General features: G+C 32.3%; 1 protein-coding gene across 1 annotated transcript in view; it reads right to left on the bottom strand.

Moving 5' to 3' along the window:
* Nucleotides 1–17,844, bottom strand: part of LOC130451276 (uncharacterized) — a 233,867-nt gene that overhangs the window by 56,507 nt on the left and 159,516 nt on the right. Inside the window, exon 2 of the mRNA XM_056790184.1 lies at nt 7,092–7,223. Coding sequence (XP_056646162.1) covers nt 7,092–7,223 — 132 coding nt within the window. The remainder of the gene's footprint in view (nt 1–7,091; nt 7,224–17,844) is intronic.

Here is a 17,844-nt window from a genome sequence, read left to right on the forward strand (position 1 = left end):
CTAAACAAAAGTCTGCAAGCACGTAAGTAATTAATTAATTATTCATTTAATTTAGAATAATGATTAAGCGTAAGTAGTTAAAAACAAATAAAAATTATTCATTATCTCAATTTCAAACAAAAATATATAACAATAATAACAAAATTGGCAATGAAAAAAAAATAATAATAGCACAAATTAAATTTAAACAACACTGTATTGCAGCATTAACAAAATTAACAAAGTTTCAGAAGTTCTTCAAACTGTTGGCCGCTTACTTCAATACACTTATCACATCGTTTTGTCATTGAAAAACGTGTCTTTAAGAATAAATCTGGATAGGATTGAATGATTTGTGCCGCAGCTTGAATTCTAGCTATTAGATCTTGTACAGATTCGATGATTGTTTCGTACACTAAGGACTTCATATAGCCCCATGTGAAAAATCGATAAGATTAAGACAGGTGGACTTGGAGGCCAACAATTGGGCCCACCCCGACCAACCTATTTTTCTCTAAAACATTTGTTTAAGTAATTTCTTGCCGCTGTAGCAAAATGAACAGATGCTCCACCGTGTTGAAACCACATTTGTTGTCTGATATTTAACGGTACATTATCCAATAGTTTAATTTGTGCTAGTATTATTTTTATTTCCATTTATATCAAAATGAATCATTTATTAAGATCTCTCTGTGGTAGAGCGTTGTCGGTCGAATATAGAAACACCTTGTATAAGAGATTATTATCATTATTTAATCATATTTTTATTGATTTCAAACATCCTCGTTCATCCAATCTGATTCTACATTATCGCTTTTTTAATCTTAAGAGAAAACACTTCTGCACGGTACAAATCTCTCAAAGTATAATATTTACGTTCATGTTTTGCGACAACCTGCGGCGCATATATCCCGAGAGCTTAAAGGCACTGGCCACAGCCAATAATTTTAGCATGAGGGTGGAAATTCTCCCTACATCCCTCACATAACGGATTATTCGACGTGGAAACTGGCAGGGTTTGGTATTTTTTATATTCGTTATTATTTTTATTTGTTCAAGATTGTGTTGTTTTGGTTTACCATGTATCAGGTGTAAAAACCGTGTATCGTCTGGCATCAATACATTCAATGTGGCAGACAAAACCGAATAATATGAAGTATAAACATAGAAAGCACAAGATGCTCAGAAATCAAATATTTAGAATCGATAACGAGTATAAAACAAAAAAACAAAATCATACGTAGAATAATTACTAAGACAGTCCAATTAATATATTAGAAGGAATACCATGATTTAGTTCACAGTCGAACTTCGACAACAGAAAATTTTTGATAAGTCGAACCGAATTGTTGGCCATAGCGGCAAAGGTAACAAACAAATTAAATAGAAATATGAAATTTTTCTTTCACCAATACGAATTTCGTTCACTAAAATATCTTGAAAACTCGAACATCATACTTGGTGTCGAATTTTATGGCTGTACGAGGTCTGGCTATTAAATAACGAGACTGCGCGCCTAGAGGGCGCCCTAGACGGATGGGGTAAAAAACGTGTAGTGCGTTGGGTAACTAGATATCTTGTCTATGCACGTCCCAAAACACGTTTTTTTCTCGTGCCGAAAACCTTGTGTGACGAAAAACAGAAGAAAAGTCTCAATTGTGCTATAAATTGTTGCAAGAGACCTATGGGGGCAATTCTCTATATTATGCGCGTGTTTTTGAGTGGTATAAACGCTTTAGTAAGTGCCGAGAGAGCACTGAGGATGACCAGCGCCCAGGTCGCCCTGTGACTGTTTCAACTCCGGAAACAGTGACCAAAATCAACCAAATTGTGCATGCAGATCGTCGAATAAGCATCCGGATGATTGCCGATGCTGTAAATGCCGATAAAGATGAAAAAGTTTAGAAAAAGATCTGCTTTGAAAGGGACCCGATTTGAGTCGATGGAAGCGATAAAATAAAAAACGGCAGAGCTCGTTACCAAAGAAGACTTCCAGCACTGCTTCGATCAATAGAAAAAACGTATGGAAAGGTGTGTGGCGAGGGGAGGGGAGTATATTGAAAGAGAGCATTCGAATGAAGAATAATTTTTATAATAAAATCCTTTTTCGTAACCAGCCTCGTTATTTGATAGCCAGACCTCGTATTCTCTTATTACGATTTATTCTAACTTGTTATTTATAACGTTTCATGCAACCAGTTCAGTTTTTTCTCTGTTTTAATTCGCTTGAGGAATTGGTCGCAGCAATAAAATAGCTAAAGAATGGGAAGTCACCGGGAGAAGATGAAATTACATCCGTGATGGTAAAAAGCATGGAAGAAAAAGATGCTAAACCTTTTCATTAGAGTATTGATAGAATAAGATTGGAAAATGGAGTTGATACTACTAGTGTACGAAGAGGGAAACAGCAAAGACTTCAGTAATTATAGAGAAATATCTTTGACAGAGTCACTAAATGCATGTACAAAGAAACTAGAAATAAGGTAATATGCAAAAACATGGAATCAGAGATGTCCACTTCACTACACAAATAAGACTGCGACAAGAAGGCAGTCTGAGCTCATTGTTATTCATAGCTTTCATGGATGAATTAATTAGAAGCGGAAAAAAAACTACACAGGATTCTGAAGGATCTACAAGAAAATTGAGGTAACGAAAATAAAACCAAAGTTATGGTAGTGACAAATGTAAAATAAAAAATTGAAATCAGGGTTGAGGAGAAACTCATAGAACAAGTTAATAGCTCCAAAACCTAGGAATTATGTTGGAAGAAATAGGAAGCCTCTGAATCTTGGGTACTGACAGAAAGAAACAAGAGTAAAATTGAAGCAACAGAAACGAAAAGATGAAACAAATAAATATGCTACCATCGAGAACACCTTTGACACTAACACAATCACTGCTTTTCTTGAGCTAACTTTTCCAGTTAGTTATTTCAGTTTTTCATCTCCGCGATCAGAATTATGAAAAAAAGAACGGGTTGAACTGTTGTAATTTTGAAACTTCTTGTCGTTTCGGCTCTCACTTGGGAGCCATTATGAGGGTAAGGGTGGGGATAGAGTGCTTATTCGTTCAGTAGTAAGAAGTGAGCCGATTCGTGTTCAAAATGATTGAGGCCTTGGAATCTAACAAGAAAATGGGTGATTAGTTGTATGGAGTAGGCAGATTTGAGACCACGGAGTCGGATCATTTCTTACCAATGAACGAATAACTACCTTCTTTTTGATAATGGCTCCAAAGCGGGGGAGCCGAAACGTAAAAAATTTTCAAAATTCCAACGCAGTTCAACCCGCGAACCTAGTTCTTTTGTTCATAATCCTAATCGTTGAAACAATTATTTATTTATGTATAACGCATTTTTGATTGTGTTATTATTATATTATCATGCATCAAAACGCTCGTTAAAAACTTTATCTATATGAGGTTATAAAAGAAATAGCTCACGAAATAAGAGGCTGACGAAATCGATGTGTGAAAAAGTAGTTTTAGTGGGACTTGAAGCGGTAGAACACAGAATTTGCCTATTTTGGGATAATTCAAGGAAAAGCAAGGGAGTTCTGTCAAATGCTAGAGCAAAAAACTTTAAGGCTGGATTGATAATTTGAAATAAAGGTGAGTTCCATAATAAAAATTTTGTAATTAAGTTTTAAAATAAACTTTTATAGATGTGGCACAATAAAGCATATGGCGAAAGCAGTGATGTGAGTGATGAACATTGTAGTGAAGAGAGACGTGATGTCTTTCCCTATTTATTAGAAGATTATCAATCACGTGACGTTTTTTTAAACCGGGAGTGCTATGGGGGTAAGCATATAAACCAACAGCCACATTGGTGCTTCTTACAAATATGGATGGATAAAAAAAATAATATTATTTCGAATAGGTAACAGGAATGAACATTGCTGCTAATGGTGGTTGCCTCTCGACTATGAAGCAAATTCAAAGGCCTGGAAGACAGTAGCCCTTTTGGAAGAATGGCTATTAAAACTGAGCAGAGATTTTAAAAATAAAAGAAGACAAATTATTGTTGTTTTCGTGGACAATTTTCCGGCTCATCCTAAAGACACCAAGGTGCAATTAAAATATATCCAGCTTGCGTTTTTTCCATCGAATATGAAATCTAAATTACAACAAATGATGATGCTACCATAAAATGTCATTATCGTCGAGGTAGACGAAATATTCATGTTAAGCCGGAGACAATTTCTAAAAGGTTTAAAATCCGGTCAGAAAGAAGAAAATTCAGAAATTTTCTTGATGAGTGAACCCTTGGAAGGAGTGAAGGCGAAATCCAACTGAAAATAGAAATACGAAGATTGGAGAAATATTACAATTAGATGATGGTAGTAGCATCTTTAACGATGAAGATATTATCGATTCATGCAGATTTGAATTGGAACAGTTGAATGACAAAAGTGATTGTTACCCTCTGATAATGGAGAAGGATTCGAAAGATAATTTTCAACAACTTCCTTTAGATGAAATGATTGAACATTCGCAGCATATACTGTGATATTATTTTAAAGCCAATGAACATACAACAGACTCTGTATAAATATTTAAAAGAAATTATTCAAATTTCATTAGTTTCAACTAATGATGAAAAATTAATCACGAATAGAAACTTGTACATTCTAATTCAATAGTTAACAACTATATTAATTTCGCTGATCGTAAAAATTTATTACCTATTCCCCATTTCAGTTGTATTTCAAATTCATTTTTCTGGACGTACGAACTTATTTTACATTCGTTAAGGTTCAGTGCCGATTTCAACGGGGCTTTTTGCTTACTGTTTTCACTGCGAGTTGATTTAAATTGATCACGGTTCTTTGATCTGCTGTTTTAATTAAAATCAACATAGCAATGCGCCCTCAAAACTTGAATTGCTTGTAAAAATTATGATTATGTTCACAAATTCTGCGTAATGTATTTGTGGATTTATTTCATTAATAAATCATCTACGTAAGGTTTCATTCCATAATGAAAATGGAAAAATATTTTTTCATTAACTCTATTATACCATTTTGTATCAAAGTGAAGTATTTGTAGGTTGGAATCGTTTGAATTTTAATTAGTGTTAGTTAGAATAACAAGTATTCCCTAAGAATTTCACTCTGCAGGATTCACGCAGCGTCCCAGTAGAACTTTAACAATTTACATTGATTTAACTGTTGGGGATTAAACTCGATTCCTTCTCTATGCTGGTCAAGTAGAAGCAATAAATATAGTTTAAGTTGCTGGGGTTGTTTCTTCCCCCATTGAAGCCAGACTTTTCTTTCATGTAAATAAACGTGGAATGTAAATAGTTAAACAGCTTTGATCAATTTCTTGTTTTTAAGGCTCTAGATAGTTATATTTTTCTGTGTGATCCAATATTTTTTAGATAATATAATGTGTAATATCCTGTTTACGCAAATAAAATTTAATTGACCAAGCATCTAAAAAGTGAAAGAAAATAGTACTAGGATCAAACACATTAAAAAAGAAAGGAAATATAACAAAAATGAGAGCGAAAATGATTTACGAAAAATCTAGGGACATGAAGTGGAAAGGGGTGAGATTTTGAGGGTAAAAAATGATTTATCTCGATTTGCGGCAACTTTTCCTATGGAAATAAGTCAAATAGTTTTATGTAATATAAATTCTACTTTTGTGCTTACCATTTTTTCACATAACGTCAAAAATTCAAATAAACTTTTTTTACGAAATTTAGTGAAAACTTACCTTTCTACGTCCCAAACACAATGTAATTTTTTTGATTTAAAATAGTTTTATTCCTTGAATTTAGTTAATTTAGTTCACTTCTACTCAAACTTTCATGCTTTAATTCAAATTTGTTAAGAGAAATTACAACAATTAAAATATACGAAACAACGCCTTATATGGTTCACGTTGCTAATCAAACCTCTTAGAATTTATGCAGTGTCCGGGACTTGATGCAAAAAATTCGGGAGTGAATAGACGAGAAAATAATTCTGTGACATAAAAAAATTCTCATACGACCCCTTCGTTTTTGAGTCATAGGCCTTCAAAGTTGCGAAATCAGAACATATTTAAGTTTATTTTCTAAATTATTCATTCGAATATTATTAATTTTTATGTTTGACGGAATGAATAATTCTTCACTACTATCTGAAGGCCGGAGCGGCTCATGCCCAATGTTTAGCAATCTGTAACTTTGACAGGGACAATCTAAAGATAGCAAAAATAAATTTTTCAATCGACTTCTTAACAAATATTCATGGCTTAGGAGATTATAGATTTTTGATCGTTGTATATATCAAAGAAACCGTTCGCCATAAAGAGATATTTTTTTACGAAATTGAGTGAAAATTCACTTTTCTACATTCCCAGCACACTGTAAGTTTTTGACTTAAAATAGTGTTTATTCCTTATTTTGACTTATTATCGAAAAAAAAAAAAATTTATACGGAGCATGTTACGTTAATGCATAAATAAAAATCTGTATAACTGAATCATTAACATAAAATGGTATAACTACTAAGTATTTGATAGTTGGTAATACAAATTTATTCGTACAGTAGTGATGATAAGTAAACATAGACAAGTTATTTCAATATTGTGATAGAGCAAAGATTTTTCGTTTTATCATCAAAATTATATCGTTAGAATTTTGACTGATGAGATCCTAATATTGTACTGATATTGTTACGAACTCGTCTCCGCCCTGGAGCCGGTCCTGTCTGGATTCAGTGGAATTCTAAAATTCGGCGGAAGCACTGCGCCTTTGACCTTTGTTTTTATATAAGTGTTTATTATAGCAGGCGGTTCATTATCGTTGTTTCCTTTAAACCAATTTCTAGGAAGGTCTATTTATATATATATATATATATATATATATATATATATATATATATATATATATATATATATATAGTTTATAATAAATAGTCGTAGTGGACAGAATGAAATAGAAAGTAATCGAAGAATTTAAATAAATTATTCAATTTAGTTATGTGTTAGTGATAAGTGAATTATTATAAGTTAGTTAAGTGTGTGTATAGTGTTTATTAATTCACCCCACGAATAGAAATCGTATATAATAACTAAGAAATACATAACAATATTACAATATTTCCATTTCTTACCCTTTCTTCGTTAGGACTTGATAAATTCCAATCGTTAAAAACGTTAGAATGTGGATTAGGCACTGCAATGCTATTTGGTCGTTTCTTTGCGAGGTGATCAACAGGAAGGCTATAATCTTCACATACAGAAATCTGTAACAATGAGAAAATTATGAAACTATGTTCGAGAATTGAATCTTGAATATTAAAACGTTGTAAATTATAGAGATCAACATTAGGAATTACAGTCTAAAGCCACTTTGGTTGATGCAACAGTGTATACTCCTTTCGTTTTATGAGAATATGCAAAATATGTAAATTAGTTTTAATACGTTCAAGTCCTAATTCAGCTTTCTCTAAACATCCCTTGTCGTAATTATCTTCGAAAACTGTCTTACATTTAAACCTAAGAATGAGTTATGCTCACTTGTTCCTTGTAATTTAACTTCGCGGGCACGTATTCCAAATAGAATTCTACTAAGTGAATATGTAACTCTATCGTTATGTAAATGTTTAACCAATTTTGTGATTTATTGTAAAGGGACAAGAAAGCTCAAGGGTTCCTAACATTATAGTAATTAAATATTTCCCAAAATGTAATAAACTTTTAAAATAATATTTGAAATGAAATTCTCGATATTTGTCGTGATTTTATCGTCTAATTAGATATCCTCCACACATTCGATCATTTATTCCAATTTTTTCTCAGTGAAAAATATAAAAGAATTCTTAAATTAAAGAAGGAAAATATTTTCATTTCCGTGTTTATTCTTTATTTGTTGTGCCTCCATTCATTCCGACTCTAAAAGTAAACTTCAACATTGGCAATCATTTCTTCCTTAGAGCCAAATCTTTTACTGAACATTTTTTGATTGATTCAATGATTTTCAATTGATTCAATTTGACAAAAGCTCTAATCGATTTGGTCAATCAATCAACATAGATCGTTCTTTATCCCAACATAGGTTTTACAGCATAGGCTTAATCAAAATCAAAACCCACTTTTATCAATTTCAAACAGCAACAAATGTAGAGTCCTAAACCTCCAATATCTCGAACCTAGATCAACCAATTTTTAACACACATCTTTTGAATATTTGCACTATCGATAAAAAGTAATATGGCATTTGCGGTGCCATCTGTGTACCAGTATCGGTAGACAGATCTCGGTGTTATTTTTCCTTTCATTTTTGTTATACTCTCTTCCTTTTCCAATAAATTTCAATTCAAATTACTACAATATTCGAAGAAGGAAGAAATTCGTTACAGAAAAATTTGTAAATATTGTAAAATTGAAATTATGTATACATTGCTATTTTTCAGAACAACGTTTAAGGGTAATGAAAGCTCCAAAAACAAATGTCGATTGCTTTCCATTAGGTTATTGTTCTAATTTTGGTTTTATACAATTAAATACTCTTTCTAGAATTAAATATCAATGTTGATGATATTGTTATAAAATTGGGTATTCGGGACGTAAATTCTTTTTAAATGAATTAAACAAGATCCGTTTTCAGTTACAAACTAAGTTAATCACATGTTCAGTGAAAGAGCTATATATTTATATCACGAACAGATGAATTTAACCGTAAATAAATAAGTAAAATCAGTGCGAATGCTGTTTCGACAAACCGGTGTCTCCCTTTTCTACTAATGAACATGTCACCACCAGAATGACTAGTGGTCTTCATTTCCTACAACCGGCCCTTGCTTGTTTTCCAACCGCTCGCTGTCACTGATACTGTTTATTAAAATACCTCCATGTTTGGATACAAAACAAGTTGACTTTTTTAGAAATACATTTGTTTAGAGGTATAATCATTCTCATGACCGGTATTAGATTATATTCATTTCTATCAAAGACAGCAATATAACAGACCGAATGTGTATCTAGTCAAATTCACGTGTTCATTTTATGAAATGATGCAAAAATTGTTTTGTATAACTTCTACCAATATTTTCGTACTCCATTACTTATAAACCAGAGCGATTAGTCGGTGGATAGAGAAAAATGAAAAGCCAACATGTTTTATAGATAATTTTTATAACTCACTTTTTTAGTATGGTAAAACATTATCAGGTGTTACTAATTGGATATTAATTTAGTAGCTAATTTTGTCTTAGTAATTCTTGGAAAAATATTAAATAATCTATTAACTTAAAACTTGTTGCTACAGATGAAAAGTCAAGATTATATTTTCATTAGATTTACAAGATATTGGAAATAGTAGCGAATGGGAAACTAAGAACAGCCGTCGCCCATATTTCAAGAGCGAATTATACTACAGCTTCAAATACAAATAAATATATAAATAAAAGAAGAAAAAAATTCTTCACATTTACACATTTCTTGAGATATCTAGGGATAGAAAAAATATTTCGACATGCTGCTTTTGCTATTTTATTGTTAATTTAGTATTTACTTCTAAAAGACCTACTCAAACTTTAATGCTTCTAACTAAACTTGTGAAGAGAAATCATAATATTTAAATTATATGAAGCAACGCCTTATATCATTCACGTTGATAATCAAATTGCTTAGAATATATGCAGGGTATTCCGGTACTTGATGTAAAAAATTCGGGAATAAATAAATGACGTGAAAATAATGCTGTAACATAAAAAATTCCTCATACGGGTTATGGGCCTTCAAAGTTGCAAAATCAGAACTCATATTTTTGAGTATATTTTCTAAATGATACATAATTAATTTTTGTGTTTTACGGAATAAATAATTCTACACTACCGTTGGGCATGAGCCTCCTCTGGTCTTTTAATAGTAGTGTAGATTTATTTATTCCATAGAACATACTACAAGGATATACGTAATCATTCATTTATCCATTAAAAATTCATAATGTTCGAATGTATAGTTTAGAAAATAGACTTAAATATATGAGATATGAGAAAAATTTTTTATGTCACAGGATTATTTTCTCATCTACTCACTCCTGATCTATTTCTCTGTATATTTTGTATTGCTGGATAAAAACTGTTTTAAACTACATCAAGTTTTATAAGTATCAGTTCAGCAAAATGGGACTTACAGGCAAGTTGCAATTAAACTAAACTGTTGAGAATACACAACTTGGACCTTATCACTATATAGAAAATCCTATAATGATATTATCGGTGAAATTCATCAAGAAGACATTGTTGGAAGTAAAATAAAACAAGAGTAGGAATCTTGCAAACCAAGGTTCCCACTCTCCCCCACCTCTTATTTCAAGAGATGAACTAAAACTTATGGATTGAAAAATGCACAGAATTTGATGAAGACTTCGATAATCGTACATAAAGTTCCACTTAATCAGGTAAATTTTAAAAAACTCTGCTCTTTCAATTTGATATTTTTCAATAATTCTGAAAATAATTTCCATGTGTTTCTCGGACTCTTTTTATAATAATTTTTTTACCTAAAGCTATAAAATCCGGTCCTGAAATATGGCTGACGGCCGTTCTTAGTTGACCACCCTGTACAATGGGCAACATCTAAGCTTAGAAAGCCGGGCCTAAATGAAAATGGGTAGGCTATATAGCTAAACTTAACGAAACGGTAAGTACAAATATTTCAATCGAAACCACGAGAAACAAAGAGAAGTTAGAGGTCGGCGTCGATGGGTAGTCGATGAAAGGAAATAGCAAACAAATATGGAATAAATATACACTCTGGTTATGGTATATGGTTGAATTTATGACCTGCTTGGAAATATATAGATATAGAGTACATCAAGGAACCACAAAAAATAAGAAACTAAAAACTATGTATACGAAAAAGGAGTGATATAGGAACGAATAAAGAGAATCTATAACGAAAACATCCACCCACTATTTATACGAGTAGTAGAGAAAAAATGAGGAGTTGATGAAAAATAATATGTTTTCGATCTTTACAATTTTTTGAAGGAGTTTGAAATTCAACATCTGAATATTTAACCATGATAAAACTATAGTTCATGAAAAATATTCGTTCGTTACTTATGGCATTCGCGTGTGAGCTTCATGAGACCGTTAAATAAAAATTCTCCAAGATTTATATTGCTATAAGTACTTGAAAATTCTCTACATCGCGTGTCTTCGCTATACCTTCTTCGTAAAGTGTAAAGTATATTGCGAGCAATATTAGGGTTTCAAAGATTAATAACCAGCGCAAGGCTATTGTATCCTACAGTTGAGGGAATCTTGAAGTATCCAAAAACTAATTTTTTTCTCAACTTTAAGACAAACAATGGATGAGAGCAATTTTTTAGTATTATATTACAAACTAAACATATTTTCCCTTCTTATCATGGTAATCATAAAAATTTGTCAAATCGTAGCACTAGCTTTTGAATATCTTCATCTCTGTCCGTTAAAGCACTTTGTAATAGTTTCAACTTATCTTCATTTTCGGAGAACTTTCAACAAAACTTTTGGAAACAAATGGAAGTCTATTGGTGTTAAGTCTGACTTTATTAGCTATACTGAGACTCTAACTGCCCCCACCTTCACTATAGAGGAGCTCATGCGGGTATCAAACGCGATGAAGACTGGTAAAGCACCAAATCCAGACGGGATATAGGCGGAAATTCTTGACTGATGGTCTAAATGAGGCTGTAGATCCTCCTCGACTTGTACAATACATTTTTGACAACAGGCACCATCAGCGACCGATGGAGGCTTGTCCTTATTGCTAATAGTAAAGTTGACCTGAATCCGCCAACGGCTTACCGACCACTGAGTTTACTACAGGTAAATTATTCATTTATTGAGATCGGGACTAACAGACGGGATACGAACCGGTGGCGGCCTTTCAGACCTCCAATTCGGCTTGAGAAAGGTTCGATCAACAATCGGAGCAATCCAGAAGGTGGTCGACACCTTTTTGGAATTGGACAGACACTGCCAGAATACACTAGAACAATAAAGACGTGGCAGCAATCGTGGACAGAGGGCGAATAGTGCGACGACTACTAAAAGACCTTAGGGTGTGGACCGAAAGGAGCTTCGGAGATGTGAGCTTCTACATTAGGCAGCTCCTGACGAGACACGGCTACTTCCCTTGGTATCTCCACAAAATGAAGAAAGTACAAACACCTGAATGTACGTATTGTGAACACAACTCAGATGATGCCGAACACACATTCTTCGTGTATAACCACTGGGCTTGAGGGGTTTGAGAGAGAAAGTAGAGAGTTCTATCGGCAACATAAATACTGATAATATCGTCCAGGTGATGCTGCACAAGGTAGAATGGTAGCAGCTGGTTGCTACCTACACAAAAGAATGTAGACTGCTGTCTTGTATGACGATATCATAGAAACGTATCAAATGGAACAACATACAATGACAAATCCATCAATCAGAAGTAATATCACAATAGTTCCTAGAAGGACAGGGATGAGAAAAGCTGGCGCTTTAGTGGTTAGGCAATGGGAGTCCGTTACTTGAATTCCGCATCTTCTTAAAAATAAGGCAGGGTTTCATTCATGACAGTACGATATCTATATCGTTCTTTATCTTGAACATCTATCCTCCTTTTATGAAATATCCCACAATATTCTAACACATTACAATTATTAATCATACCTTCACCATAAACTTGAACAAGCTGTCGGTGGAATTCAGCGGAATGAATATTTTTTGCAATTAAAAACCGAATAAGTGAAGCTACTTCACAGTCGATGGAATTGCTGATTGACATGACCACAAAGTAAATAAATCATGTAACCAACAACAGAGAGACATGAAATGTAATGGCGGCGTAGTGGACCTTGAACTGACATCATTTGATAGAATTAAGCAGACATGATACGAAATCGGTTATTACTTTCAAAATGACCCTCGTATTATAATGTTCAGTACTAAGATATATTAACTTTCCAAACACCACTTTTGTAAAATAGTAATTAAACAGAAAATCTTTGTCCGGGCTAATAAGAAGTTTGATGTGATGTGATTATTGAGTTCTTTGGGAGCTTAAGAAGCTCATAATTGAACTAAGAAATGTGAATTCACGATAACAAATTATTTATTAGTCGTAAAGGTACGTATCCACATCAATATTTTGTGTCTTTTATACTACAAATACATAAAAAAATCATTTTTTGCTACAGTCTATATGATGGACAAGAAAATTGAACAATTAGAATGATCTATTTTTGAGGTTAGAGGTAGGATGAAAACTATTTTCGTAGACAATATTTGGATATGTATTTAGACTGTTGCACATAATTTTCTTGGATAACTTCCAGTGTAGTGATAATAAATTTCAATGCAATGGATAAACTGTCATTTTTATTGAGAAATACATAGTATATAGAATAGTAGTAACATAATAGGAGTTTCAATTGAAAAAATCCTTTTGTTTAGCCAGTCTAGACAAAGTACCAATGAGAATGGAAAGTTAATTATTTTTTTCAAAGAGTATAAAACCGCACTCATCAAACTGAAAATGCATTGCTTGACAAGAAGAAAATTAAAGCTTCAGATAATCATTTCGTTCGTTTGCACAAAGCGAAGATCTTCAAAAGGCTGAGGGAAAATGACGAAATGACAAGTGAAATACAATACAATCAAGTTTTGATAATAGATCTTATGAATACGACGTAAAGGCTCAAATATTAAGCGATTTCCTAGCGAAACTGCCAGACTGTTATAGCTTTCGCGGGACCGACTAAAATGAACGCCATAGATCATTTTGAGTACAAAAGGGACTAAGCCACAACTTCGAAAGCCACAGTGATGTTGGCTACTTACGGTATATACCCCTCGGTCTATACAGTGGTGGCGATATTTAGAGCTAATCATACGTAAAGGGAGAGAACAACTATGAAGGGAGATATATAAGGGTAGAATTCCATAGCCTAACATTAATTATTTTGATTTATTTCATTTATTGATTTCTAATATTTTGTATGGATCCGTTTTTTTATCTGAAAAACAGAACAATTTCGTTTCTTTAAATATTTAGCCATTATAATCTTTATTAGCTTTATCCTTCATATACTCCTAAGGTTGTGTTTTTTATGTTTCTATTAATTAATTAATTTTTCTATTAATTCACACTTGTAAATTTATTATAAAATACGTGTTCGCGTGAAAATTTTGTCTCTAATGACTTTATTTGTCTAATAATTTCGTTACTGAATTTCGAATGTATTTTATTCGTATAAACGTGAAATAATATATTTTAGGATGTGTACTTTCATTTATCAAGTCCAGAATATACTTATAAAAAAGTATTTTTCTGAAATAGTCAATATAAAAATAAAACGATTGTATAGTGACAACATAATTTACACAATTGCTCAGGAGAAAAAATCACATTTTAAATATAATAATACTATTAGTGATCATCCTCTACAGTTTGAATAATATGTACAGAATGAAGAAGAACGAAGTGCCTATTGGCACCCTCCATGGAAAAATCCGTGACTCTAATTTCAACCATGGAAACACGGACATTTTTAAAGAAATGAGCCGAATGAAGCTTTATCCGTGTCTCTAATTTCAGCTGTGAATGTTACAATAATAAGCTTTAACTAACAGATGAATATTATCCACGGATGAATACTATTTCTAGTTCCATTTTAATTCCAATATATTTCTTTCATTCATTTAGAAAGGAATTATACAAAAAATTTATTAATAAATAATTTGATTTTAAGAATTACTTTAGTAAGTCCGTGGCAATGAGGTTAGGTTAGTTTAGATTTAAAGTTTCCGTGTTTCTAAGATTAAAGTAAGACCACGGTTTTTTTTCCGTGGAGGGTGGTGATATTGGATCATAAGGTAAGATTTACAGACACGGAAAAAAGCTTCATTCTGATCCGTTTCTATAAAAATTTCCGGGTCTATAAAGTTAAAATGATGGCCACGGATTTTTCCATGGAGTGTGCCAATAACAGCACCGGAAGACCAAATACTGAAATCATAGAAACTATTCCTAGAAAATATTTATCTGATAATGGAATACTCCAAACGAAAAATCTCTTTCTAATTGCGTATTGGTTTCAGTTTCAGGCAATTCTTTGACGCTGTCAAAAAAATAAATATTCAACCATGAAAGCTCCCACAATAAACTTTTTTGTACGACACTGAATGCTATATAAAACTTTCCTTTTAAAACGATAAAATATGGAGCTTTCATCGCTTTTATTAGATAAATTAATTAATGCAAAAACGGTTATTAAATATAGCTTGAACAATATATCACTTGTTTCTACCAGAAAAAGTGGCATTTCTACAACTCTTCGTTCTTCTGGTTTGTTTTTTGTTTTGTTTCTTGGTAGAAAAGTCAATTGAGACATGGAATATGAAAATATGGTGCATGAGCAGAATCTAAATTCAACCAATTGATATCTATCAAGTTTTTGAAAAATTAAATATTTAACTCTCACACTATTCAAAGCGTATACTATATATATACATGAACTTTTCTTCTGTGGGATTTATTTTATTTTTATCCCTTATAATCAGATAATCATATTTTATATGCAAGATCTCTTTTTGAAAACTTCCAATTTACTATATTTTGAATTTATTGATTTATTTCATTAACTTCGATTTGTTAGTTTGTAAGTGAATCCGCAACTTAGCCGAACAGTTTTAATTTCAATTTTCAAGTACTTGAACACCTCAAATCTTTTTCATACGTAAGGTGCATGTATTTTTTGTTCATTTTGATTAAAAAAGCTTATTTTAGCAACAATAATTAATTGAATTAGGCACTAAATTTCACGTGTAAATAAATATTTCACTTAGATTACTTTTTCCACAAATTTTCCTTTGATTGAAACCAGTTTGGATGAGACAAATTTCTTGACCGATTACTCTGTTTTTACAACTCTTTTTAGTAGTACAGAATCATCAAAAAATTTACTAATAATGTAAACCACGAATTTGATTTTTTAAAGTGGTAGAAACGAATGTTTAAAAATTAATTTTTAAATGATTTTATTTTAGACGGGACTGTTTGTAGGCTATTTTCAAAAGTTTATATCTATTAAACCAAATAATAGTTCCACAATTTGTAAAATAGAACTGATTAGCCATTTTTTTAATTGAAAACAATGTAAAACAAATTTATTGGGACCACTATGCCTACACCAAGTTATCGTCTTCAGAGACTGAAGGTAAACTACACAATGAATAGAATTTCTTAAATACGGAACATTGGTATAAACATAAGCAAATTTCTGAATATTTACCTTATATATATATACATACGATGGTTGCTACTTAAGTTTTGAGATAGAGAAATATTTATAAATGGTTATGGCTATTTTTTTCAAATTATTCTCCATTTGTCGATGCATTTTTTCCATTCCGATTGAACTGCCTCCAAAATCCGTAATTTGAACACATTAACTGCTTCTTTAGGTGTAGATGTAGAAAAACGTTGACCTGCGGGAATAAGAAGAAATCATTGCCAAATAAGAGCTGTACGACGGATGACCCATTAATTTGTCTTCTGCGATTGGTTTCCCTAATTTTTTCGTACACTCCTGACAAACAAATGTTGGTGTACCATTCACAATGTCCCATTCTACAATGCTCTAATGAAACGATGGCGAGATGTCCAGTAATTCCAATAAACCAAGTGACCATTTACTTCGAAGTGCTGCGTGCACCTACATATTTTATTGAATTTGGCTCGCCTTTAAAGACCCATACAGTCGACTGTTTTTTTTTGTCAAATTGCTTACGCAACTATCTTGCAATATCAGTTTACGCACAGCGTCGATGTTTATAGGCACAAAAGCTGATTTTTGATGACCTGCACTAAATTTACCCTGTAGAGTAGTGCGACTACAATTGAATTTGGAAAACCAGCGAAACACAGTGGCTCGTAATGATGATTCATCACCAGAAGTCGAAGCGAGTTGATCGGAACACTGCTGTTAGCTTAATCCACGTCGTATGTCATAAAAAGTCATCGCAAGAAAATGTTTGCGATTTAATCCCATTTTTGGAACAAGATAAATGTTTCAAAGTATCTGAAATAGCACTCGTTCTGAGTACGTTCGCCATTGAAAATGTCTAACTTTATGATGGCAATGTCAAATTTGACATATTCACAGTGTTGCCATATCACAAAACTTAAGTAGCGACCCTAGTATAACACCCTATAAAAATCATCAAATACCGTTCATTTCCAAGTTTCAATAAATTTCATCGTGTACATAATAATCTTATTTTATAATATTTTTTTTTTGTGTTAAATGTGGAAAATCAATATAACGGACATACGACATTTCCGTTATTTGCTTTTATTGATTCTAGATGTGTTATTTGAGTCACGTACTTTTGTTTATTTTGGAATCTATTTTATACACCCAAGACATCCTAACGTATAACTTTAAATGGTTATATCTTTAGTAGTAGTATGTAGTCTTAACAAAAATATTCCCGATGGTTCTAAAGATATTGAACGCGAGGGCAAAACATATTCAAATATTTGATCGAGTAGAATTGATATACCAAACAATACAATAATGAAATCGATATAAATAATTATCAAAGATACTGAATTTTAAATTAACGAAATCTCCTGATATTTGGACCCAAAGCCTTTATTTTTTTTCTACGTTTGTTACACTCCTTCACTATGTTAATTGTTTTTTCTTGATGTCTCGTTGAATTTATTCCTTATTTATTTCATGTCATTCTTGGTCTATTTATTCTCTTCTCCTTGTATCATCATACTGTTCTCTCGTTCAAAACACTTCCGCGTAATGCAACATTTAAATAAACTATTCCTATGATTATTCTTCCACATCCTCCTACTTTC

The sequence above is a fragment of the Diorhabda sublineata genome, chromosome X (assembly GCF_026230105.1).
Source record: "Diorhabda sublineata isolate icDioSubl1.1 chromosome X, icDioSubl1.1, whole genome shotgun sequence".
Lineage (NCBI taxonomy): Eukaryota > Metazoa > Arthropoda > Insecta > Coleoptera > Chrysomelidae > Diorhabda > Diorhabda sublineata.